General features: G+C 35.9%; 1 protein-coding gene across 1 annotated transcript in view; it reads left to right on the top strand.

Annotated features, from left to right (window-relative positions):
* Positions 1-26,241, top strand: part of htt (huntingtin) — a 1,164,033-nt gene that overhangs the window by 1,110,495 nt on the left and 27,297 nt on the right. The window contains exon 56 of the mRNA XM_090393484.1: positions 6,277-6,437. Within this exon, the coding sequence (XP_090249610.1) occupies positions 6,277-6,437 (161 nt within the window). The remainder of the gene's footprint in view (positions 1-6,276; positions 6,438-26,241) is intronic.

The following is a 26,241-nucleotide window of genomic DNA, read 5'->3' as shown; positions in this document are numbered from 1 at the left end:
TTCTTCCATAGTTGTCCATAGTTCTCTTCTACGGATTGAATCAAATGCCTGACGAAAGTCTATGAAATTTATGTAGCAACTTTGGTTGTACTCTAGTGTCTTTTCTATTAGCTGTCTTAAGGTGACTAGTTGGTCAATTGTGCTTCGCCCTGGTCTGAAACCGTCTTGTTCTTCTCCTAGTGCCAGTTCTATATATGCTTAATTTGTTTTTGGAGTACTTTCGTAAAAAGCTTACTTGAAATACTGAGGAGGCTATAATGCCTCTGTAATTATTATGTTCTGTTTTATCTCCTTTTTTTGTATATAGGAGTTATGACTGATTTGGTCCAATCAGTAGGCACTGCTTCGTTTTTGTAGGTCCTTTCAAATAATGTTTTTAATGGTTCCAAAGGTTGTTCCTTTCCTGCTTTTAAGAATTCTGCAAATATTTGATCAATGCCAGGTGCTTTCCTAGTTTTGAGTTTTTCTATGCTGTGTGCTATTATTTCTTTGGTAAAGATATTTGTTTCCTCTTCCATTTCAGTGGCTGGAATAGTAATATCCTGAGAGCTGTTTTTATTATATGTCTCTAAAAGTATTCTTCCTATCTGGCCATTCTTTTTGTTTTACTTTCAATTAGTTGTCCCTCTTTGTTTTTGATCATCAGCATTTTTGTTGTCCGTGTCTTACTAATTTGGTCTATTTGTTTATATAATCCATGAAGGTTATTTTCTTTTGATAGCTTTTCTGCCATTTTGCATTTTTCTTCTAACCAGTTATTCTTGTCTCTTTTAACTAGTTTTCTAATTTCTCTGGTTAATCTATTATATTCATTTCTGTTATAATTCTATTTTAGTTTCATGCTTTTCTTTTGATTGCTTAACCTTTTTACTTCATTCGAGATCCAATCCTTTTTACTTTTTCTTTCTGTGTAACCTATTGTTTTTTCTGCCGAATTTAATATTATTTCCTTTAATTTGCACCAATGTTCTTCGATGTTTATATTCTGTTTTGGTAGTTCCTTCAGGTTTTTATCTAGTTCTAGTTGATATTGTTGTCTTGTATTTTTTTTACATTCAGTCTCCTTTTGACTCTAAAAGTGCTTCCAGATTTTAACTTTATTCTTAGATTTGCTAATACTAGCTTATGGTCTAATCCACAATCTTCAGAGAAGGATCTGCAGTTTAGAATACTTGATAATATTTAGGAAACTACAATAATATAGTCTATCATATTCTTGGTTTGTCTGTCTGGTGATATCCATGTCCATTTTCTTTGGGGTTTTGGATGTTTAAAGAGAGTGTTTGTTATTGTTAGTCTATTATTTGAGCAGAAGCTTAGCAGTCTTTCGCCACGTTCATTGCTTTCTCCATACCTGAACTTTCCGATTACTCTTGGCCAGTTTTGCCTACTTTTGTGGTTAAGTCCCCCATTACAGTTAGGAGATCTTGACTTGATGTCTGCTGTACTGCTTTTTGCAAATCTATATAGAACTCCTCAATGTCTTCTTCTGATGATGTCGAAGTTGGTGAGTATACTTGAATAATAGTTAGTGATCTAATTGATGTTTTAAATCTTGCTTTAATTATCCTAGGTGAGATAGGATTGTAGGACAATACAAAGTTTTGAGCCTTTGGTTTTAATATAAGTGCTACTCCTTCTTGGTGTAGCACTTATATTCCCTGCCTGCCTGAAGTTAAGATTTTGTACTGTCCATGGTGGAATTCTCCTTTTCCAGTCCATCTGGTTTCGCAGAGTCCAGTCACTTCCCATCGGTAGTTGTCTAATTCATGCAGTAGTATTTCCAATGCTTCTTCCTGGTGAAGAGTTCTTACATTCCATGTTCCTATGCTTGTTATGTTTTTCCTGTCTATTAGGTGATGTTTTGTTCCAATAGCATATTTTTCGCCTTCACTATCTTGGTTCTCTAATAGTGGACGCAACCCTTGTTTGACCAGGCGACAGTTGAGCCGGCATGGATCTTTAGGTTGGTTAGAGTTCATTCGGTTTCAATGGTTAAGTTTTCGTCAAGTGTCAACCACTACTCCTTGACCCCTTTTTTAGTAGATAGTGGAAACTACAGTTTGAGAGGAAAGAGTCACCCCCCTTGCCCTCGAGTTGCTCCAATAGCACTGGGGGGGGGGGGAGTAAGAAGTGAGAGAGAGAGTAGAGGAAAAGAAGAGTAGAAGACCAGCTCCAGATATGATATACCAAATGTATATTGTATGAAGTAAGATCGGTTCTAGTTTGGGTATCTCGGGTTTGCCATGCATACTCACCAATATGTGAGCCCCTGAGTGCTGAGACAGTAATTTGCTTACTTTTTTTATAATCAGGTGACATGGAGTTGGATAAGGGAAACAGCTACTCAGTGATATCTAGACTTTGCAAAAGCATTTGACAAAATTCCACATAGAACTCTATTGTTGGAGCAAATGGGGATGGATAAATCTGGTGTTTTGGGTTGGGGGGGGGGGGGGGCAGATATCAAAGAGTGGTTTATGAAGGAATTTGGTCCAGGAGAAGGCAAGTGACCAGTGATGTCCCATGAGAGCTCAGTATTACTTGGTCCTATGTTGTTTCATTTGTATATTAATGATATAGGAAATGATTTGACAGGAAATATTCAGTTCTTTGTCGATGATGCTAAACTGGAATGAGAAATGGTAAATAAAGGTGAAGGATCCTGTAGGAAGACTTAAGCAGACTAACAGTATGGGTAAAGGTAAATGGCTGCCAGTTTAATGTAGCCAGGTGGAAGGTGATGCACTTTGGGAAGAGATCAGAAGCTGTGTACTATAGTGATGGAACTAAACTGCAGGAAACTGATGAGGTCAGGGACTCAGGTTTGATTTTGGATAGGATGTTGAAGTTTAGAGGGCACATTGCAAAAGTAACCAATAAACACATCAGATTACATGGTTGTTGAATAACACACTAAAAAGCAAAGAAAAATGAGGTTATTATTTCCCTCTATAAGGCTTTAATAAGGCCATAACTGGACTACTGCTCACTGCTCTGGACTCCTGGATTCCTTGGGATGAAGAAGTTGTGGAGAGGATTTAGAGGCTAGTGACAGGCATTGTGGCAGGTCTATGGAATGCTCCTTATGAGAAATAGATTGATGGTCTGTAGGCTTCAAAAATTAGCTGATAGGTAAAAAAGAAGAGACATGATAGAAGCATTTAAGTTTTTAAATGCTTCTATAGGGTTTTTATAGGATTGACACTGAAGATCTTTTTTTTCAGTATACATGGCAAGAAGTGAGAGAACAAGGGGTCACCAGTGGAAGTTGTGTAAGAGTGGTTACCAATTGACTACATTTTTTGCTTGGAGTGTGGTGAATGGGTTGCCACAGGTGGGTTGTGAGTGCTTCATCAGTGAATGAATTTAAGGAGAGATATTGTAGATATTTTGTGAATGATGGCTGTATGTAAATAATTGATCTCCCATGATGATTCTTCTAACTCCATAGAGACACCTGTATAATAATAATAATACCTATTAACAGGGTGCACCAGAGAAGATGAAGATTTTGCATTAGGTCAAAAGTACCAATCAGTTCTCCCTATTCCTTAAAAGGCTACATGGAAGTCTACTCCCAGTTATCTCCACATAGGTAGCTCTGACCTTTTAAGCTATCTCTGTTCAAAATGTTCTGTGAAGTAATTAGCTAATGTAGAAAAATTAGAACTTCCAATTTGCTATATCTTCTGATTTCTTGTAAATTGTTCTGACAAGTAAAATAACTTGAATTAATTATGAAATCAAAAAGTTGAACTATAATATTAACAGGAAAATCTTGTCAAATGAATTCCTTAGTTTCTTCTGAGTAAATAAGGAAAATATGTCCAGGATAACAAATATATCTGTAGAATTGGGTCAGAGCTCTGAGGCATTTTATTTTTAAATCTATGTGGGCTGGATTGATGGCCCATCTGCAACATAGACCAAAGGATGGCAGTTTACTGAGCAGGCCTCAATGCATATGTGATTGAATGCCCTGGAAATATCATGAGCAACTGCATATGTTCATGTTTCTCCAGCCTTTTCCTTAGTATGTGTCCAGTGATAGAGGTTGGCCATTGATCTAGAATTCATAGTGTTGATTTGATCATTATTAACTTCTAAGCTTATAGGTAGTGGGGAAGTTGACTATTAATGACTTTCTCTATTATTTTTAGGCTAGATGTGATGGCCATTGGTTAGTATTTTTACAGCAGACTTTTATCTCTCTTTTGGAATAGTTGGATGTGTGCTTGCTTCTACACATTGTGATAAGTGCCAGCTGAGTATAAAAGATGACAAGTATTAGCTCTGGTGCATAATGTTTGAGTACAACTGGAGAGATGCCATCGAGGTTGGAAAACTTTAGTGTCAAAGTTATTTACTATTCTTGTGATGTCTTTTTTGCTGAAAAACCATATGGTTTTTCAACAAAAAGACAAGTAAAATAACTGAGATTTTATTAGTATGGTAGGAAGTGACTTGCTTGGCCTTCTATGCAGAAGGTTTAAAATAGTCAAAGTTACGAGATTTGTTTACAACAGTTCAGTCCCCTGTGTTTTTTCTTTATGTACTATAAACATGTAAAGAAGTTTCACCTAATTTTGTCACTATGAATTGGATGATTGAAACAAATTGAAATTGAAGAGTAACAAAATTAGGCAAAACTTCCTTATGTGTCTATACTAAACTAAATATTTTAATAGAGATTTTATTCAGTAATAATTTTGCAGTGGTTGGAATTTAATGAATTTTCAGCCAATAAAGTTCATCCATATGCAGCTAAAACTGAATTCATCCTAAATCCCAATATTTTTGGGATTTATGATGTGCAGTAAATATTATTAAAATCTCTGCTATGAGTGGCAACTCAGCCATAACAGAGTTGCCATGTTTGGTATACAAGTTCAATAAATTCTGTATGGATTCCAAGTACCAATGTTTAAAATAATAATAATAATAAAATGTGCATGTGAAATAAAACAGAATCTCATAGTCTCTTCTGCATTTTGAAAACTGCATCTAATAAGTTTTACTCATTTTCACTTCTGTATTTGTTGTTGTCGAAATATATTTTGTTCAAATCACATCCACCTCAGGTAATTTTGTCAGCTAGTTGACTGAGTGTTTAGCATATCCACTTTACCAATCAGCAGGATGAGGGGTTCAAATCCAACTGTACACTTGGACATTTGTTTGTTCTTGGCTGGTGGTAGGTGAATTTCATTTGCCTAGTGCAAGACCATTGCTCCTGTTTAGCAGAGGCTTGAAAGAGATCAATGTTTAGTTTATAGAGCACACTTTCCAGATTATTTTAAAAAAATAAATAAAAATATAAAAAAACTGAACAAATTTAATCTTTAGGCTCTACTAATCTATACTTATATACTATAAGTTTACAATCTTTCATAAGTGAGGTGAGAGTCAGGTAAAAAAAAAAAATATATATATATATATTATATATATATATATATATGGGGGAATATTGTGGAATGTGTACTTTGATTGTTTGGCTATTCATCAGTATCCAGGCGATCAAAATATTATTTGGATATTGAGGAACACACTGACAAGTAGAGATAATGAGGTTTATTATCCCTCTTAATATTATTTGGATATTGAGGAACATACTGACAAGTAGAGATAATGAGGTTTATTATCCCTCTTTATAAGGCTTTGATATTGCTGCTGTTTGTAGATTTGGTTGCCTGTGCTCTTGAGGATGAGGAAGTGGTAGAGGATGCGGAGTCAAATCTAAGATGGTCACAGGCCTGTTAACTAAATTTTATGGCTTGCTAAATTTAGTTCATAAGCAGTAAAGAAGGGATATGACAGAAAAATAAAGTTACTAAAAGTATTTTATAAGATAAATGCAAATGATTTTATTTGAAGAATGGTGGATGAGTGGAATGGGTTACCAGAAATAATAGTTTGTCAGTTTGTCAAAGTTTGTCAAACTGACTTGTCAAAGTCAGTTTGTCAAAGTTTGTCAGTAAACAGTAAAAAAAAAAAAAAATAGGAGAGGTATGATAGCATTACATGAATAATGATTAATGTGTCTTCAGACTCCATAGAGATGCTCATTATAATTATAGTAATATTTAGATTCTATTTTGCTACTTCATACTCTACTCCTGTATTAGTATTATGAGCTGTAATCCTAGTTAATTTCTTTGAAATCTGCAATCTTTATATTATATGCCATTTCTGTTTGAAATGCAAAATCTCAAATAGTAAAACAGTTTATTGTTTTTATAAATTTTAATGAAATTTTCTTTTATATGTTTGCAGGTGTTTGAATATTTACATCAACAATCACAGGAAGATTTAATTCAGGATTGGGTAATGTTGTCACTTTCCAACTTCACTCAGCGGTCACCAGTTGCAATGGCAGTATGGAGCCTAACATGTTGTTTTGTGAGTGCAAGTTCTGTTTCATGGCTTCAATCTCTGTATCCTTTTGGGAAGATTTCATTTGGTTTTGTAGAAAAAAAAAATAAGGGAAAGAAAGTGTACCTGAAATATTATTACCAACCTGCCTGATAGCATTTCTGCATCCAGCCAACAGGCTGAGAGTTCAAATTCCACTATGGCATGGATACTAGTGAAAGTCTTTAGATGATGATATATGATACTTAACATTATGTTTTTATTTTTATCCTTCACCTAAGCATGAACAAACAAACGTTTGCACTTGAAGTAAACGTCATAACCAGCTACTTGGATATAGATTCAGTTGATCCCCATCAAATGCTTGTAGTATTCCTAATGCATAGTGCATTCCTTTGATGTGTATATTGCATACCCAGACCAGTTTCATCCTTTATTAAGATCTCATCAGTGGGAGCTAGACGCATAGAGAGAGAGAGAGAGAGCCAAATCAGTGATGTCTTACTTTACATACATAAGTAGCAAAATCATCAGTTGATTATTAAGATACTCTTATAAGTGATATTTATACCAAGTTTTTTTGCTAATATGTGTGTGTGTGTGTGTGCATGTGTATGTATGTATGTGTATATATATATATATATATATATATATATATATATATATATAATATATTAAAGATACCAAGCAATTTTATAAGCTCGGTTTTAATCCTTTTTCCCAAAGTTTGCGCCTGCTCGTAGTGCAACTCGTGGTAAAGGTGGAGTAAGTTCTAATCACTTTCCTTAGTATTTTGCCCAAGTGCAAAGCATATCCCCTTGCAGAGATGTATGAGGCTAACCTTTATTGAGGTCTCGTCAGTGGGAGCCAGACCTAAAAATGCCAAGGTTGAAGTAATGCAGAGCATATAAATTTTACCTAAACAAGTTGCCACAAGGTGCTTTGACCTTATTAAATAAAATTCTCAGGATGAGAGTAAGATGTAGAAGGTTTTTACCTTGTGTATATAGTATATTAAAGATACGAAGCAATTTTATAAGCTAGGTTTTAATCCTTTTTCCCAAGTAAGCAAACAGACAAGTAAGTCAAGTTTGCGCCTGCACGTAGTGCAAGTAGTCTTAGGCCACTCGTGGTAAAGGTGGCGTATGCTCCAATCACTTTCCTTAGTATTTTCCCTAATGCAAAGCACATCCCCTTGCAGAGATGTATGATGCTATACATTAAAGGCAAGGGCCACTACCCAGACCGGTTTCGACCTTTATTGAGGTCTCGTCAGTGGGAAAATTTATAAGCTCTGCATTACTTCAACTTTGGCATTTTTAGGTCTGGCTCCCACTGACGAGACCTCAATAAAGGTCGAAACTGGTCTGGGTAGTGGCCCTTCCCTTTAATGCATAGCATCATACATCTCCATAAGGGGATGTGCTTTGCATTAGAGGAAAATACTAAGGAAAGTGATCAGAACTTACTCCACCTTTACCACGAGTTGCCTACGATTTGAACTACGTGCAGGTGCAAACTTGACTTACTTGTCTGTTTGCTTACTTGGGAAAAGAGGATTAAAACCTAGCTTATAAAATTGCTTGGTATCTTTAATATACTATATACCCAAGGTAAAAAACTTTCTAAATGAAAGAGATTGAGAACAGGAACCAAACCTTGGAGATTCAGTGGCAAGCCCTGAAGAAAACATTGATCATTGATTGATTCAGTCAGAGAGGCTGAGGTTGCCTGCAAAGATAGAAAAATCAGAACTCCATGGTGGACTCAGGAAGTTAGAGGCTGTGAAGGAAAAGAAGAAAGCATATCGCAAGTTCCTGACAAATAAGCCAATTTATTTATGTTCTTACAGAATACAGAGACAAATGTAAGAAACCTAAACACTGTGTAAAACTAGCTAAACAAAAGTCATGAAAAGACTTGGGCAAGAAAATAGAAAATAAATATCAGAAGGGTGGCAAAATATTCTGGAGGCTGTTGAAAAAAGCTTAGAAATGGAAGAAACAGTGCTAGAAAACGAACTAGAGATGATAAAGGTGACATGAAAACAGGAGAAAAAGATATCCTTGATGTATGGAGTAATAATTTTGAAAAATTGCTAAATGAAACTAGCAGTGACAGCACACAGACATGCAATCAGAAATACATATCCATACTTGAAGTACAAAAGCCATCAAAAGCCTGAAATGTGGAAAGGCAGCTGGAGTAGATAATATTTGACCAGAAATGTTCAAATTCAAATATAGAGGTATAAAAGTCTTGCAGTGGCTGCACTGCATAGTTCAGAATGACTGGACAGATGGATGAATTCCAGATGATTGGAGTAGAGCTCTCATAGTACCCATATATAAAAAGGAAATAAAACTGAATGTGAAAATTACAGAGGTATTTTCTTACTGAATGCTCCTGGTAAGATTTATGCAAGTATACTTCAGAAACAGTTGAGAAGGGTTGTCGAAGGGAAGCTTTGTGAAGAACAAGCTGGATTCAAGCCAAATAGAGTCTGTCAGGATCAGATATTCACTTTACGACAAATAGTTGAGAAATCATGGGAATATAACAAAGATCTGTATTTAAGTTTTGTACACCTTCAAAAGACATATGACAAAATGCCAAGAGAGAAGCTATTCAAAACACTACAGTTATATGGTGTCAATTGGGCATTATATCGAGCAATACTTAGTCTTTATTTGAGTTGTAAGTCAGAAGTTAGAACTGAAGGACGTATAGGAAGATGGTTCAGTGTTAAATCTGGTGTCAGACAAGGATGTACATTATACCCCTCTGTTATTCATTATCTATATGGATCAAATTATGAAGAAAGTGGTATTAAACCTGATATCAAGGTTGGAGATGTTAATCCCAGTTTTTTACTTTATACAGATGGTGTTATACTTTTAAATAAATCATACATGTCTTCAAATTTCCCTGACTAAATTAAATAACTGTTGTAATAAGTTTGCTATGAAAATCAGCAATAAAAAGATAAAGACAATGAAAATAGGCAGAAACATTGAAAATATCAACTGCATCATGAATGGAGAACCTATAGAACAAGTAAAACATTTCAGCTACTTAGGCACAATTTTTAGTGAAGATGGTAAATTAAATATAGAAATAGACAACAGAATCAACAAAGCCAGTATGGTAGTTAGTCACCTGAATAAATTTATTTGGAATAAGAAAGAAATTAGTCAAAACACTAAATTATTATTATTCGTGACACCTCCAAGGAGTCCGACGACTCATCGCGGGAGGACACATACTATACAACACTCCGTCTCCACTACTGCACTGACCCCTCTACTATCAATCACCTACATCAATGCTATCTACTTCCCATAACCACCACTGCTAGTATTTTTTGTGTGTAAATTGCGTGTGTTCTAAAGGGCCAATTTGAATGTATGCGGGATGAAAAACCCTAGTTTCTGGGAGAAAAAAACCCTGCTACCTCCGTATGAGATTGGCTAACTCACCTTCAATTGAAAAAATCCATATAAAGATTCCTCCCATCATGACAAGAATCAAACTTAGGCCTTTTCTAATCGAAGGGCGCAATGTACCATCATTTTTCCAATTGCGCTACGGAGGTGCTTGCTGTAGTTGATGCAGGTGATTGGTAATAGAGGGTCGGTGCAGTAGTGGAGACAGAGTGTTGTATAGTAGGTGTCCTCCCATGATGAGTCTTCGGACTCCTTGGAGGTGTCATGAATAATAATAATAATGATATGTGTGTGTGTGTGTGTGTATATATGCATATGAGATCAAGAATGTTGGTGAAACTGTTAGCTTGCAGAACAGAGAAGAGAAAGACTTGATTGTTTGAGCAGAAACAAATGATTTAAAAGGAAAGGAATATGCAATGAGGGAGGTTATGAAATTGCAGTTAAAAGAGGTGAAAATGAAGAGTAAGAAAGTAAAAATTGTGACTCTTCTATCTCAGTATGATAGGACATAGTTGATAAAGTGGAGGAGAAGGGCCATGATTGCTAATGAATCAGTCAGAGGATTGTTCAGGAGGAATGGTGTGCAGTTTATAGATGTAATGGAGTAAATTTGATGGACAAATGATATGATTGATCAACTACATTTAAATGGTTTTGGAGTTAGATGTTTGGATAAAATGTTTAGTGAGAGTTTGGAAGTACAAAACCAGGGAAGCTAGAGATATTATCAGGAATGCAATCAAGCATGTGTCTGCCACCCCTAGGATAAATGAGTGTACATACAGGAATGATTATGCAATGCTGAATGCTATTTCCCAGTTTTTTTGATTCAAGTGGGTTGGTAATGACATTACACAAGGGGATGTTGAAATGCATGGACATGAATGCAAGAAGTATCAGGAATAAGGGAGGGGAGTTTATGGTATTGGTCAGCTCTATTTGGCCAAATGTTATAGTCATCAGTGACACCTGGTTGACAGAAAATGATATACTTACAGGGATAGAATGTAAAGGGTATTGTATTTTCAGAGAGGATAGAAGAAATAGGACAGGAGGTGGGGTATTGTTGATGATAGCTGAAGAACTACAATCATCAAAATTAGAATAGAGGATTTTAAGTCTTGGGAAGATGGTTTATTTCAGACTATCTGTTGCATGATAGAGGCCAATAGGACAAAATATATTGTTAGTTGTTGCTATAGACCTGGGATTGGGGTCCACAGAAAGATATAGATGACATGTATCAACAGATTAGCATGAGTACAGGCTGAGCAATTATTATGGGAGACTTCAACTATGGGGACACAGATTGGAGGAGGAAAGGGGATGTGTCAAGATGGAAGTGGACTTTATACAGTTCTTCTTCTTTTCAGAAGAAGAACTGTATAAAGTCCACTTCCATCTTTTTCTGTCCACTGTTGGATGAAGGCCTCCTCCAGTTCCTTCCACTTTTCTCTGTTCCTGGCAATGGTTGACCAATTTTTCCCAACAAAATTTGACAATTAATCACTCCAACTTCTTTTAGGACGTCCTCGGCCTCGTTTCCCTTCTTTTGGAATCCAGTTTGTTAGTGTGGTGGTCCATCACTCATCTTCTCTTCTGAATAGATGTCCAGCTCATTTCCATTTTAGTCACTTGTGGTGAAGAATGATGTCAGTGATGTGAGTCTAACTTCTTATCCAGGTGTTTCGCTTCTTATCTTTTAATATGATGCCTAGCATCAACTTCTCCACTTTTCTTTGAGTTGTTGCTAGTTTATTTGTCACTGCTTTTGTTAGAGGCCAAGTTTCACAACCCTATGTGATGACTGGAAGTATACACTGGTTAAATGTCTTCCTTTTTAAAAGTGTGAGACATCATTGTTTTGAAAAATGCTTTTCAGTTTTCTGAATCTCCAGGCAAGTTGAAGTCTTCTATTTATTTCCTTTTGGAGTCCACAGTTTAGATCAATGAAATGACCTAAATGTATATGAAGAGACCTTTCCAAGAACTTCTTTTCTATTATTATGTTTTTTGGTGTTACAAAATAATTAAACATGGTTTTAGTTTTTTCTCTGTTTATTTTTAGACTGACTTTTCTGCTTTCATGATATAGGTCTTCTATCATTATATTAAGGTCTTCTGGAGTGTGTAAAAAGTATGATATCATCCACATATCTTAGGTGTGTTAAGTTTCTGTTATTAATTTTTATGCCAAGTTTGTCCAGTTTATATTGTTAAATATTTCTTGAAAAACTGCTGTGAAGATTTTGGGTAATAGAAAGTCTCCTTGTCAGACACCTTTTTCAATTAGTATTTTAATTCTACTTTTTGTGAAGTCGGATTGTTGCTGTTGCACTGTAATATATTTCTTGGAGGAAGTCCATATATTCTCCAGGAACTCCCTGATTCAGGAGTGCTTTGATTATTGCATTAGTTTTGATGGAATCAAATACTTTTTCATGATCAATAAAGGCTAAACAGAGAGGCAATTGGTTTTCTTCTGCTTTTTCTATTATTTGTTTTACTGCATGAATATGATCAATTGTGTTAAAGCCTCTACAGAATCCTGCATGTTCTGCTGGTTGATTTGAGTCTAGAAGAGGGTTAATCTGTTTGTTATTACTTTTGTGAGAATTTTGTATTATACAGTGTTGTATATTTTGTACAGATTAGAGAGAAAACTAATTGATCTACAGTTCTTTACTTCTTCTTTGTCTCCTTTTTTAAATAACAATATCAGAGTAGCATTTTTCTTGTTTTCTGTTATCTTCTCCCCTTCTAGGCATAGATTTATTAAGTTTGTGGCATAGTAAATTATGCTGTTTCCTCCCATTTAATTAATTCTATGTGAATTAGGTCTTCATCAGAACATTTTCCATTTTTCATTTGTTTTAATGCTTGTTTTATTTCATCTGAAGTGAATGGAGGGGATGATTCCATATGTGATGGGGGAAAGAGTTATTTATATTTGATTTATCTATTGAAGGATCACAATAGAGTTCTTTATAAACTTCTTCTAGTCTGCTTAGGGTTTGATTTTGGTTCCTTATTGTAGTTCCATTCTTATCTTTTATTGCAGTTATTTGACTTTTGCCAACTGATAATTGTTTTCTTAGTTTTTATTGTTTTCAATTGTTTCTTTTATTTTTGTAGTGTTATAAGATCTTATTTCATTTCTCATCTTTTTCCTTATTGCTTTGCATAGTTCTGCATATTCTATTTTAGAAGTTAAGTTTTTGTCTTGTTTCATATTATACAGTTGCTAAGAGGTAATTACTTGAAACCACATGTTATAGAGGGGGACCAAGAGTTTGAGTGCTTGATCTGGTAATAGCATCAGAAAATATAACCATAACCAAGGTAGATATTCTACCTTCAGTTGGGGAAAGTGACTGTGCAGTCTTGTTCTGGGAAGTTGCTAAACATGTAGAATTCTCTATCAAGAAAGGGTTTATGTTGAACTGTAAAAGCTAATAATTATGACAGACTTAGGAGGCCTCTTGAAACAGCACCATAGCTTCAGAAGCTACAGGGAAAGAATGTCAGTAATGCATGGGAAGTGATCAGAGATTGTTTGAGGGAAGCGGTATCAGAATATCAAACATAATGCCAAAAGTCAGGAGGATAAAGTCAGAATTAAGTGGATGAGTAGACATATAGAGCAAGAACTGCAAAGAAATAAAACACCATTTTCTTTTCAGTGCAGATTGCAAGCAAGAAAACAGTGGCTAGTATGGTAAGAAGGGAAATATCAGATTATGAGAGAAAATTAGCTAAGCAGGCCAAAGTAAATCCAAAAGAGTGTTTTTGTTATGTAGCAAGTAAGAGGAAAAATGGCTGTGGAAGGATGACTTTAATGAATGCTGAAGGTAGGAAGGTCACGAATTCAAAAGAAACAATTGAGTTGCTGAGTGATCATTTTGCAAAGGTGTATCATCCAAGTGGAGATTTTGCAGATGTTGATATGAGAAAGATGCATGTCAGAATTGAACAGTAGGTACTTTGTATATTGAAAAATATCAGTGTGAACATTGCAGTGGGACTGGATATCATATTAGCCTGTTTACTATGTGAATGTGCAGGAGAATTGTCATTGTCTCTGATGAAGTTGTTCAGTCTAAGTCTTAGACTGAACTCTGGCAAGGTTCTGAGGAAGTGGAAAGAGGGTAAGATAGTTCCATTACATAAAAGTGTCTCCAAAACAAAAGCAGCAAACTACAAACCAATTAATATCACAGGAGTGATTATTAAAGTATTGGAAAAGTTGGTTAAAGGTAAAATCCAACAATGAGTGGATAGTGATACAGTATTCTATAGTGGGCAGCATGGCTTTGTAAAGGTAGGTCCTGTCTTTCTAATTTATTTATTAATTACTTTATTATATGTTACATGATTAATAAAGTAACACCTGAATTGGATAAAGGAAATGGCTACACCACGATGCTGCTGGATTTTGCAAAGGCATTTGGCAGAAGATCACGTGACGTGGAAAACATGAAAAAAGTTGGAGCAAATGGGAATGGATATGAAACAGTAGCCTGGATGGGGGGTGGCTACAGACAGACAGACATCCAAGTGTGGTATATGGTGGAGTGGAATCTAGGAGATTGAGGATGACTAGTGGGGTAACTGAGCTCTATTCTAGGGCCACTACTATTTAATTTCTCTGTCCATGACATTGTGAAAGATTTAAGGAGAGATATTCAATTGTTTGCTGATGATGCAAAATTGGACAGGGCAGTAATTGATAAACGTGGTGTAGATATCCTGTAGGATGATTTAAATAAATTGGCATTGTGGATGAAGAATAATAGTTGTCATTTTAATGTTGCAAAAGGTTATGCGCTTCAGGTTAAAAAGGTTATATACTGTATATCGCATTGATATTACTGGCTAGCAGGAAATTGATGAGGCTAGAGACAGCGGTGGACAGAAGTTCAGAGGACATATTGCAAAAGTGGGTAAAAAAGCACAAAGGATTGTTGGATGTTGAAAAATATGCTAACAAGGAGAGAAGGAGATAGGGAAGTTTTTATCCCTCTTTATAAGGCTGTGATTTGACCTCATCTTGACTACTATGGTAGGAGTATTAGCCACTACTGTAGCTAATACCCAAGAAATCCAGGAATTCACCTGGATTTCTTGGGTATTAGTAGGTGGTAGAGAGGATTCAGTGACAAGTGACCAAGCTGTTGAGACCCAAATGCTCTCTGTGAGGATAGATTGAAGGTAGGGTTGCCAGATTTCTGTGACTAGATTAAAGGACACCCAAAAAATGATTAATGCTATTGCTCTCTTACTCTCACTCCACCCCCCACCCATCCCAAAAAAATAAAATTGAATGATTTTTTAGTTAATAAATAAACATTTTGTTTATATTTTTTTAGATTTTGGTTTAAAAATTATAGTTTTCATATTGACTATAAATATTTGCAAATTTTAGTTTAATTTAGAATTTAAAATATTTAATCATAAACCATGGCTTTCTTTGAGGAAAGATAAAAGATATGGATGATATATAAGGATAATGAATGATATAGATTATATAAAAAAAGCATGAATTGATCCAAATATTTTAATGCAAGTTTAGTACATTTGATATCAAGCTAAAGTAATTTTAGATATGTGAGGGGAAAAAAAAGTACTGGTTTAATAGCTAGAAATCATTCACATTGAACATATTTTGTACTACGAGTACTTTGAGCAGCCTGAAGAACTTTGGCATCATTTTTAATTTTTTCAGAAAAATCTTAAACTTTAAAATTGATTATTACTTGATGCCTGAAGTACTTCAGGTGCAAACTTTGTTTGCTTACACTTGGATAAAGGTCAAAACTGGTCTAGGTAATGGCTCTTCCCTTAATGCATAGCATTATACATGTCTGCAAGGAGATGTGATTTGCATTATAGGAGATACTAAGGCAAGTGATAAGAACTTATACCACCTTTACCACGAGTTGCTCCAGTCCTGAAAGTACTTCAGGTGCAAACTTTGTTTGCTTACACTGATAAAGGATAAAACCCAATATATAATTAGTAGCATAATCAAGTGAAAAAACTTCTATAATCTTTATAATTGAATTAGCTCATTAGTTCACTTTTATGAGTGAAACCAAACGTCTTTTTCACTTATCCCTCCCCTTTGTGTTCATTACATTGAAAATCTTTTCTGAATTTGCCGAAGTCCCCAGCACTGAAAAACAGTACTCAAACAAGTTTTAAATTTTTCAGAGGTTGGCACAGTTCCATAATTTGTTTTTAGTACTGAAACCTCATCAAATAAATCATTCATATTCAACTTAATTTTTTTATTTTTTTTATTAATTTAAAATATTCTGCTATTTCAACCAGTGACCAGGTCTGCCTTCATGTGAGTTAAAGCTTTGAAATAAAATAATTTTTGTTGGTTTTGGGAACCCTGACAGGTATTGAAAAATGAAAATAAAGGACAAATTGCATCTTTTCTTGTTCCAATAAAGAACACAGACAATTTGACTAAAATAAAGGATTGCCCTTTGAAATAAAGGATGTCTGGCAACCCTAGTTGAAGGTGTGTGGGTTACAAAGTTTAGTTGATAGGCAGAAAAGAGGGAATATAATTAAAACTTTAATAAGAAATATTAAAGGAGTTTTATAAAATTGACACAAAAGAAATTTTTCAATACATGACAAATAGAGAACTAGAGGTCATTTTTGACAGTAATGTAAGCTTTTTGGTTACTAGGGTGTGTGGACCAGATTTTTTGCATGCAGAGTGGAAAGGATTGCCAGAATTAGTTGTGAGTGCCCTCACGGTAAACGAGTTTAAGGAGAGGTATGATAAGGTTTGTTTATATAAAACTTAATGTGGGTCTCCCATGATGAATCTCCAGACTGCCGTGGGGATACTGTATAATAATAATAATAATTTATTTTTCCCAGATATAGATGTCTGAAGTATAAAAATTGTAGAAGCAAATCTTGGAGAAGAACAAGGAGTTTCTAATTCAAGAAATGTGCTATAATGCATATGAAACTAGTAGAGGTTAAAACATTAAAAAAAATTGCTCACCAATTCTCTAGATGGCGATTATACTAGACATAAACTTTAAGACATGTATCACCTTTTTCTGGTGATAAGCAAATTCAGAGTATTGCAACACTTTTTTTTTTAACCCTAAGTTTTTCTAACAAAGCATTTTTTATATCCAAAGTATTTTAATAATATGGAATATGACATGTTACTACTTTTATGTGGAAAATAAAAATTTTGCATTGTGTAACTTTCAGTATTTCCATGGGTATCTCCATTTATTAGTTGCATACAAACAAAGTTGGCAGATGAAGTTTATTCATGACTAGGCTACTTGGATATAGACGCTAATGATCTCACATTAATTGCCTTAGCATCCCATAATGCAAAGCACATTATGATGCATACACACCTTTAGGGTGTGTATGCATTATGCTGGGGTGTAAAGGATATATGCTTTGCATTTGGGTTACTAAGGCAACTAATGTGAAATCATTAACTTCTATATACAAGGTAGCCTATAAGTCATAGAATATTCCCTAGAAAGGCTCCATCTTTGTGAAGCCAAAAATGGAAGGCATTTACATGGGGGGGTTTTCGTAACTAATAAAAAAAAAATCTGGTGATGTGAAAAAACTTATATAATTGCTTCACAAAGATGGGCCCTTTTTACTGCATGTTCCATGACTTATAGGCCATCTTATACAACTAACCTAGTCATAAAAAATGTCACATGAAAACTTTGTTTGTATACACTTGGATAAAGGATTAAACAAGAATATAATCGCTGGTTATATTCTTGTTTAATCATTACAGGTTACATTTTTTGTCAGGATAGGAGGGGAAAGTGTGGTGGTGGTGGAGTACTGCTTATGATAAGTGATGACCTATGTCCTCTAAGAGTGGAGGCTTTGGAAGGAAGTGAGACAAATGATTTTGAGAGCATATGGTGTGAGGTAGAGGTAGGCAAGACAGGATATTTAGTGGGGTGTTGCTACAGACCCAGGAGCATAGAGGATGAGGACCAGGAGATGTTTAGACAGCTAAGTTTGGCAAGTGCAAGAAGAATGATTGTTATGGGGGATTTTAACCACAGTAGTATAAATTGGAGAGAGGAAGATGCATGTAGCAATAGGGGAATGGAATTTCTAGAATTCTTGAGGGACAAATGTCTTAGGCAACATGTAACAGAGGGAACAGTTCAAGAGTTTTGGATTTGGTTATAGCATCAGAAGAGTTGATAATAACTGAGATGACATCTCTCCCACCAGTTGGAGAGAGTGACCATATGGTTTTGACTTGGAAAATGAATAGACATGCGGGAGTATCAAAGAGACGGGAACTTATGTGGAATTATAAAGCAGGTGATTATAATAGTCTTAGACGTCAACTTCGGGAAGTTTCATGGAGGGGGGGAATTGGAAGGCCAGGATATCATTAGTGCGTGGGAAATTGTGAAAGAATATTTGTTAGCAGCAATGGTAAGTTGTATACCACGAGTGAAGAAGAGGACACAATTTGGAGTAAAGTGGATAACAAACAATATTAAACAGGAATTGCATGCGAAAAAGAGGCTATGGAAGAGATATAAGGAGACAGGTGAAGAGAGGATGCATGAAGAATATAAGACACAGGCCAGAAGAGTGACTAGTGTGGTACGGAAAGCGAAACTGGAACATGAGAGGAGGTTGGCCCTAAGATCCAAAGAAAATCCTAGGGAATTTTTTAGCTATGTGGCCAGTAGGAGGAGAAATGACTGTGGGAAGAATGATATTGTGGGATAAAAATGGGAATAGAGTGACTGATGCAGAAGACATAGTGGAATTGTTCAATGAATACTTTATTGGAATATTTCATCCTAGAGGAGTCAGTTTTAATGCTAGAGGGATAGGGCCGGTTCGAGGTTTAGAGGTACAGGAGGAGAGTGTGTTTCAGATACTGAGTACTCTGGATGTCAGTAAAGTTTGGGACAGGATAGTATTTCACCACGAGTTTTGAGAGAATGTGCCAGGGAACTGACAGTGCCTTTAACCTGGCTTTTCAGTGAAAGTCTGGCTTCGGCAAAGGTGCCCAGGGAATGGAAGGAAGGTAAGATAGTGCCATTGCATAAGGGTGGTAACAGTCTGGAAGTGTCTAATTATAGGCCAGTCTGTGTGTCATCAGTAGTTGTTAAGATCTTGGAGAAAGTAGTGGGGAACCGTATACAACATTGGGCAGATGAGGGTAATGTTATCTGTGAGAGTCAACATGGATTTGTGAAAGGGCGCTCTTGTTTTAGCAATATGCTAGCCTTTTATAATAAAGTTACAAGAACATTAGATGAGGGAAAGGCATATACTGCAATTTTCTTAGACTTAGCAAAGGCATTTGACAGGGTGCAACATGATAAGCTGATATTTAAGTTGCAGCACATGGGTCTGGATGTCAGATTGGTCAAACTGGATTCAGGATTGGCTGTCTGATAGGTATCAGAGAGTTGTGTATGGTGGAGCAGTTTCAAGGAGGCAGAGGGTTACAAGTGGGGGTCCCACAGGGCTCAGTACTAGGACCTATATTGTTTAACCTTTATATCAATGACATTGCCAGTGGATTTCAAGGGGATATTCAGTTGTTTGCGGATGATGCAAAGCTAGGAAGGATTATTAGTAATAGTGCAGATGTGGTAGCCCTGCAAGAGGATTAGAATAAACTAGATAGATGGGTAAATGAATGGGGGTGTCGGCTTAATGCAGCAAAATGTAAGGTCTTGAGGTTTGGGAAACATCGAAGGGATGCAGCATACTCTATGGAAAGAGTTATGCTGGAGGAAGTAGAGGAGACAAGAGATTTAGGGTTGATGGTTGATAGAAACCTGAAGTTTAGGGGACATATTGCAAAGGTGGTGAAGGTAACACAGAGGATAATAGGGTTATCATTCCGTTGTATAAGTCTCTGATCAGACCACACTTGGACTATTGTTCTCAGATTTGGTCTCCAGGATTTGAAGGGGATAAATTAACTGTGGAAAGGATACAAAGACGGATGACAAAGATGGTTTCAGGACTGTACAAGGATAGTTATGATGATCGGCTGAGGGAATGTGGACTGCAGAGTTTGGTGGATAGAAGAAGGAGAGGTGATATGATTGAGACTTTTAAACTGTTGAGAGGTGGTTACAGGGTTGACACTGGGGAGTTCTTTCGCTTGGTTGAACACCTGGAAGGAGTGATGACAAGAGGCCATCCCTGGAAGTTACGAAAGGAAACTGTGAGCAAGAGGGTAAGGAGTGGTTTCTTTGTGTGGAGGGTGGTTGAACCGTGGAATGCATTGCCTGATGGAGTGGTGAGAGCGAGAACGGTCAATGAGTTTAAGGAGTGGTATGATAGACTTTGTGTTTCTTAGGGAGGATCTCCCCTCGATGAGTCTTGACAGACTTTATGTTCTTGGGAGGGACCTCCCACGATGAGTCTTTTGACTCCATGGAGGCCTGAATAATAATAATAATAATTTCTTGGCATTTCAAATTTAATTTATAAACAAGTGAAAAAAATTTTTTCTAGAATTTGCTCCAATCCAGAGTATTTTAATAAAAAGGTGTGATGCATTTTCACTACATGCATATGTGATATATATAATGCCTGCATTGCTTCAACCCTGATTATTTGGGTAAGAGAGAGAGAGAGAATGAACATATATTAGTCCCTTTTTAGGACTTCAGGATAACAGATAGCAATGAATGCTGTAACAATGAAGTTTTAACTGAGGCTCGGCTATGACTAGAGCTTTTAGCTCAATAACACCCCATCCACACAAAATTTCTTCATTCAGATGACGGAATAAAGAGTCAAGGACTCTCCATCTCCCAGTCCTTTTTAGGACCTTGGTTATTTGGTTTTACAATCCATCTCAGATGATTCATTTTGATTTATTCATCCTATCTTTAGTGACCTTGGGTTTGATTCTTCTTTGGAGGTAAGTACCAGCTAGTTACTAGATTTATTTTATTTCTTTCTTCTCTTCTTTTTTCCCCTCAATCTTTTCTCTTAACTTGGAATTTAGGATTGCTTTATAAACTTTAAGTGGGTGATCCCCCAGTGGGAAAGCTTAGAGTTCAAGCAGGCATCTGCACAATTCAGAAATTTTTATGACTTCTTGCAAAAAAAGTGCCTTAATCCACTCCAGTTTGAGCTCGGAGTTGATTGAGGAAAAACTGAACCACAATGCCCAACCAAATCCAGCAAAGCTGCAATCATAGCAACTACTCTTTGTGAAATGCTAATTGAGTTCAGCATACAAACCCCAGTCAAGACTCTATAAACAAATTTGTGAGACACGTTTGTATACAAACAATCTTTACTGTACTGTACTGCACTGGACTGGTTGATGGTTAACAAGCATAGAAGACCAAAGATGGTGATCTGGAGTGCCACTGGTCTCGGAAACAAAATTCGCAAACTACAAGAATTTATAACACACTATAGTGCTGAGGTAATCCTCGTAAATGAAACACACCTATGACCAGCTGACAACCCAAAGCTCAGGAACTATGTTCTATACCACACTGACAGACCCAATGCCAGGGGGAGCGGCACAACCACATTTGTCAAGCTCAACATAGAACACAATGATATTGTAAATGCTGCCACCACAAAAACATTGACAACAGACCAGAATCTGGGATTCTGGTCTGTTGTCAATTGTGATTACAGTCATGGTTAACCCAGGAAAAAGCTCAAGAACAAGATGGGTTCTGTGAAGTTAGAAGGGAAAAAAGTACGCAAGGAACCAACATCAAATGGAACTGTAACCCTATCGAAGTAGAAATGAACCAACATAAGGAAAGAGCTCCTCCTTGTATCCTGCAAGCCAAGGTGCAGTGGACAAAAGTGGCTGTAGCCACTTTTGTCCATTGTCCAAAGCAAAAAACATTGGTGAGGGGTCAGTCCAAATACAGTCAGAGACGGTAGCCGAATTGTAAAAAGCAAACATGTAGCCCAATACTACACGTTCGCTTTAAAACAGCAAAAAAAACTTCAAGATGTTACTGTGCTGTATAACAGAATCTGTCACCACCAAGAAAGTCACAAGAGACTTCCAAAACCATGGACTAAACCCTATTAAAGTTAGCCATATGCTCCAAGCAGATAAATGGCCAATGCCTCTTGTCCTAATGGAAATCAGCAAACACTAAAAGAAAGAACAAAAAGAAAGAAATCAGCAAACAGTACCAAGAAATCTACAACCTAAAAACAGTTTGTGACCTGGCTATAAAACCTGAATCATTACAATGGAACGCATCAACTGGACAAAAATTCAACCACTTGCATTTGCTACTGCCAGGCCAATTTCCACTGCATTAAATGTTGAGAACCATGCAATGGCTTCTTACCAAAAATCAGAAACAGAGCTATCTAAATCCACCAGCTACAGAGAGTGTAAGCAATACTTAGCCACCCAAAAATCAACAAAAGAACCTAAGAGTCCATCAGCAACTGCACAGGCACCCACTACAAATGTTGATCCCCCCCCAATGGCACAACAAACCATACAAGCATGTGCTTTGTACACAGAAGTGATGGCTTCTAAACCTGCAGGAAAAACTGAACCACAATGCCCAACCAAATCCAGCAAAGCTGCAATTGTAGCAGCCACTCTGGGTGAAATGCCAATTGAGTTCAGCAATGCAAACCCCAGTCAAGACTCTACAAACAAATTTGTGAGACAAGTTTGTATACAAACAATCTTTACTGTATTGTACTGCATTGGTTGATGATTAACAAGCATAGAAGGCCAAACTCTATTGATGGTGTTCTGGAGTGCCACTGGTCTCGGAAACAAAATTCAAAAACTACAAGAATTTACCACACTATTGCGCTGAGGTAATCCTTGAAAATGAAACACCTATGACCAGCTGACTTACAAGTTTTTAACTGGGTAATTGAAAAATTAATGTCTGCCTAGTTTGTTGACAACAGTAAATTCATGCACACTTGGGAGGCTTTGTCTGCTGCTCCACTGAGTGGAGGATTGGCATGGTGGCACTAGTTGCCTGTAGCTATGCCAGGCTGAATTTTGTGGTGGAGCCCATAGATTCACAGGCAATCCAATTTGCAGCTGCTTGAGACAGTAACCCCTTTGTGATATTGACAAGTTTACAGCTGATTGAGAGAGAGAGTAGCCTTTTCAGGTCACTCAAATATTTTTGGAATTTGGGCAATATGAACCTTCATTTCTGCTTGGTTTTTTCTGATGAAAACGAATAGCTTGAAACAGCTGTCAGGCCAGTAAAACCTAATTTACTTATTAATAAAAGGCAAGCATACAGGCTCCTGGGCAAAACTCGTGTCTTCCCAGCATCACATATGTTTTTTAAGTAGTGCACACTGGGGCAGTTTATCAGCAGCAGTTTCTTTAATTGTTTTAAGTATTTCTATTGCTAAGCCATTGACTTTTGACTTTTCATTTCCTCTATTACCTTCATTATTTCATTTTTAGATATAACTTCTGATGTGATATTTAAATTTATTATTATAGGAGGTTCTTCCATTATTGAGCTTCTAACAATCTTATCCTCTTTAGTTAGCAAATCATCTTTATCTCTTATAGCATTTACTTGCTTCTTTTCTTCAGAGCATATTTTCTTTGTCATCTCATACAGTCTTCCAAAATGTTGCAGTCTTTTGTGCTTCTTCTGTGAAACTGCCCATATAATTTCTTTTATCCTCTGTTGCAGATCTTTTAACTAACCTGTCTTTCTCTCTATAATTACTGAAATGAATTTCTTTAGCTCTCTGGGATTTAGCACTTTCAAACATCATTTTAACTTTTGTGCCTTTTTTTTTTTTTTTTTTCTATGAATCTCCAGGGTCTTGTTTGATAATCAGTCATTCTTTTTCCCATTCTTAACACCCAAAGTCTTTTTACCTTTTCACCTTCTACCTTCTCATTTTCCAAAATGTGAAATCAAATTTTTATCATTATAGAAAAAGTTTTCTTAATTTATCCCTCCATTCTGATTTCTAATTTCTTTTTTTTTTTAATCCCATGCAGTTTTAATTTAATTTTGACTGTTATTACTAAGTAATGATCAGATCCTACATTAGCTCCTTGCCTTATTTTAATATCTAAGAGTGAACTAAAATTACCCTTGATTGCAATATGATCAGTTTTGGTTTTACCATCTATTGATAACCAAGTCATTTTATGTATGTGTTTATGCTTGAATAATCTTATCACAAAATTCATTTCACAGAATGCCTCCAATAGGTCACCGTTCTCATTTCTTGAACTACATGCTTCGTTACCTGCTATTATCTCATCTTCATTATTTTGTTTGCCAACTTTAGCATCATGTCAAACATAAGAATAACCATGTCATGTTTCAGTACTTGTTCTAGTACATTTTTTTGTAACCTATCATAAAAATTCTCCTTCTTTTCAAAATCCTTCTTATATGTTAGTGCATATTGCCTCTGTAGTGCAATTGGAAGAACAACAGTACATTGTGCCCTTCGACTAGAAAAGGCCTAAGTTCGATTCTCATCGTGACAAGAAGAATCTTTATGTGGTTTTTTTTTTCAATTGAAGGTTTACAGACAAAAAAAAAAAAAAAACTAGTAGTGGGCAGCAGATGGCATTGGTGTAGATGATGGTAGTGGCAGTTCACTGTATTTGGTGGTGGAGATGGAGAGTCATGATAATTATGATAATAATAATAAATATACTTGAAGCTTTAAAAACATATAGGAATAGATTTTTTATTACTCTTTAGAGAAACTTGTGACATTATGATTATGAATTATACACACGTGTGTTTACACAAGAATATTTTAATATTTGCCAAATATTTCATGCGGCTCGTTCTACTTCTGAATGATCAATTATTGGTATTCCACCTTGTTAAAAACTGTTCCTATGTAGCCACTGAAGATAGTCTGTTATTTTCAGACTGAAATATTTGGCAAATATTAAAATATTCTTGTGTAAACGTGTGTATAATTCATAATATAGGAATAGATGATATTGATATTAACATATTAACTCATATATATATGAGAGAGGTCCATCAGTAATAAATTTAAATGAAAAGAAAGAGAAATAGAAATAAAAAAAGGAGTCAGACAGGGAGACTCTGTCTCACCAAAACTATTTGTTAGTCCTTGAATATGTTATGAGAAAATTAAACTGGAAGAAAAGAGGAATGAATATTGATCAAGACTACTTAAGCAGTCTGCAATTTACTGATGATGTCATTCTAATAGCAACATAACCAAAAGAACTAGAATACATGATCACTGAAGTAAATCTAGATATAGGCCTACAAATAAATATGAATAAATTAAAAATAATGTATAGTGGAAATACTTCTGAATGAAAACAAATTGTAAAAGACAAATATCTAGGACATATCATTACAAACAACAATAAACTTTATGACGAAATTTCATCTAGAATAACAGTAGGATTTTTAATCATTATAGAGAGATATTTAAAAGCAATTTACCAAACTGCCTAAAAAAAAAGATTTACAACAGTATACTCCCAACAATGACCCATGGTAGTCAAACCTGGAGTCTGACTAAAAAACACCTAAAGAAGCTGAAAACAACACAAAGAAACATGGAAATAAACATGGGCCATTTTGGGAATAACCCAGTTAGATAAAAAGAATAATACTTGGATAAGGAAGCAAACAAAGAAAATAGACTTTTTTTGCACCATTTATTGCCTTAGTAATAAAAGGCAACAAATGGTGCAGGGCAGGACGTGATGAGAATGTCTGACAACAGATCGACAAAGAGAACAACAGATTGGACACCAAGAACTGGTTATCAGAAACCATGTAGACCAGTGGTAAGATGGGATGATGTGATAACAATATGTGTGGTCACTTATGGTGGAGAGATGTACAAGACCAATTAAAATGAGAGAAGCATTCGTCCAGCAGTGGACTGGAGAAAGCTGTTGTTGATGATGATGATACTTGTATTATGGCTAATTTCATACATCCTGAATATAATCTAGTCATTACTATCTGCTCACTTATGGGCTTCCAATTTATCAAACTTTTACTTGTCTCTGCACTAAATATACCTGCCACACCTGTTTCATGACTTTCTTCTTATCCCGAATACAATATTATTATTATTATCCAGGCCTCCATAGAGTCAAAAGACTCATTGTGGGAGGTCGTTTTAGGAAACACAAAGTTTATCATACCACTCATTGACCGTTCGTACTCTAACCACTCTCTCAGGCAATGCATTCCACTGTTCAACCACCCTCCATGCAAAGAAACCATCCCTCACCCTCTTCCCCTTGTCATCGCTCCTTCACACTATTACACCGAGTGAAAGAACTCCCCAATGTCTATCCTGTAACTGCCTCTCAACAGTTTAAAAGTCTCGATCATATCACTTCTCCTTCTTCTATCCACCAAACTCT

This window comes from Typopeltis vanoorti, chromosome 5 (genome assembly GCF_054136105.1).
Source record: "Typopeltis vanoorti isolate ZY-2024b chromosome 5, IOZ_Tvanoo_1.0, whole genome shotgun sequence".
Classification (NCBI taxonomy): Eukaryota; Metazoa; Arthropoda; class Arachnida; order Uropygi; family Thelyphonidae; genus Typopeltis; species Typopeltis vanoorti.
The sequence above is the reverse complement of the archived record's forward strand: the minus strand, read 5'-3'. Positions and strand labels throughout refer to the sequence as shown.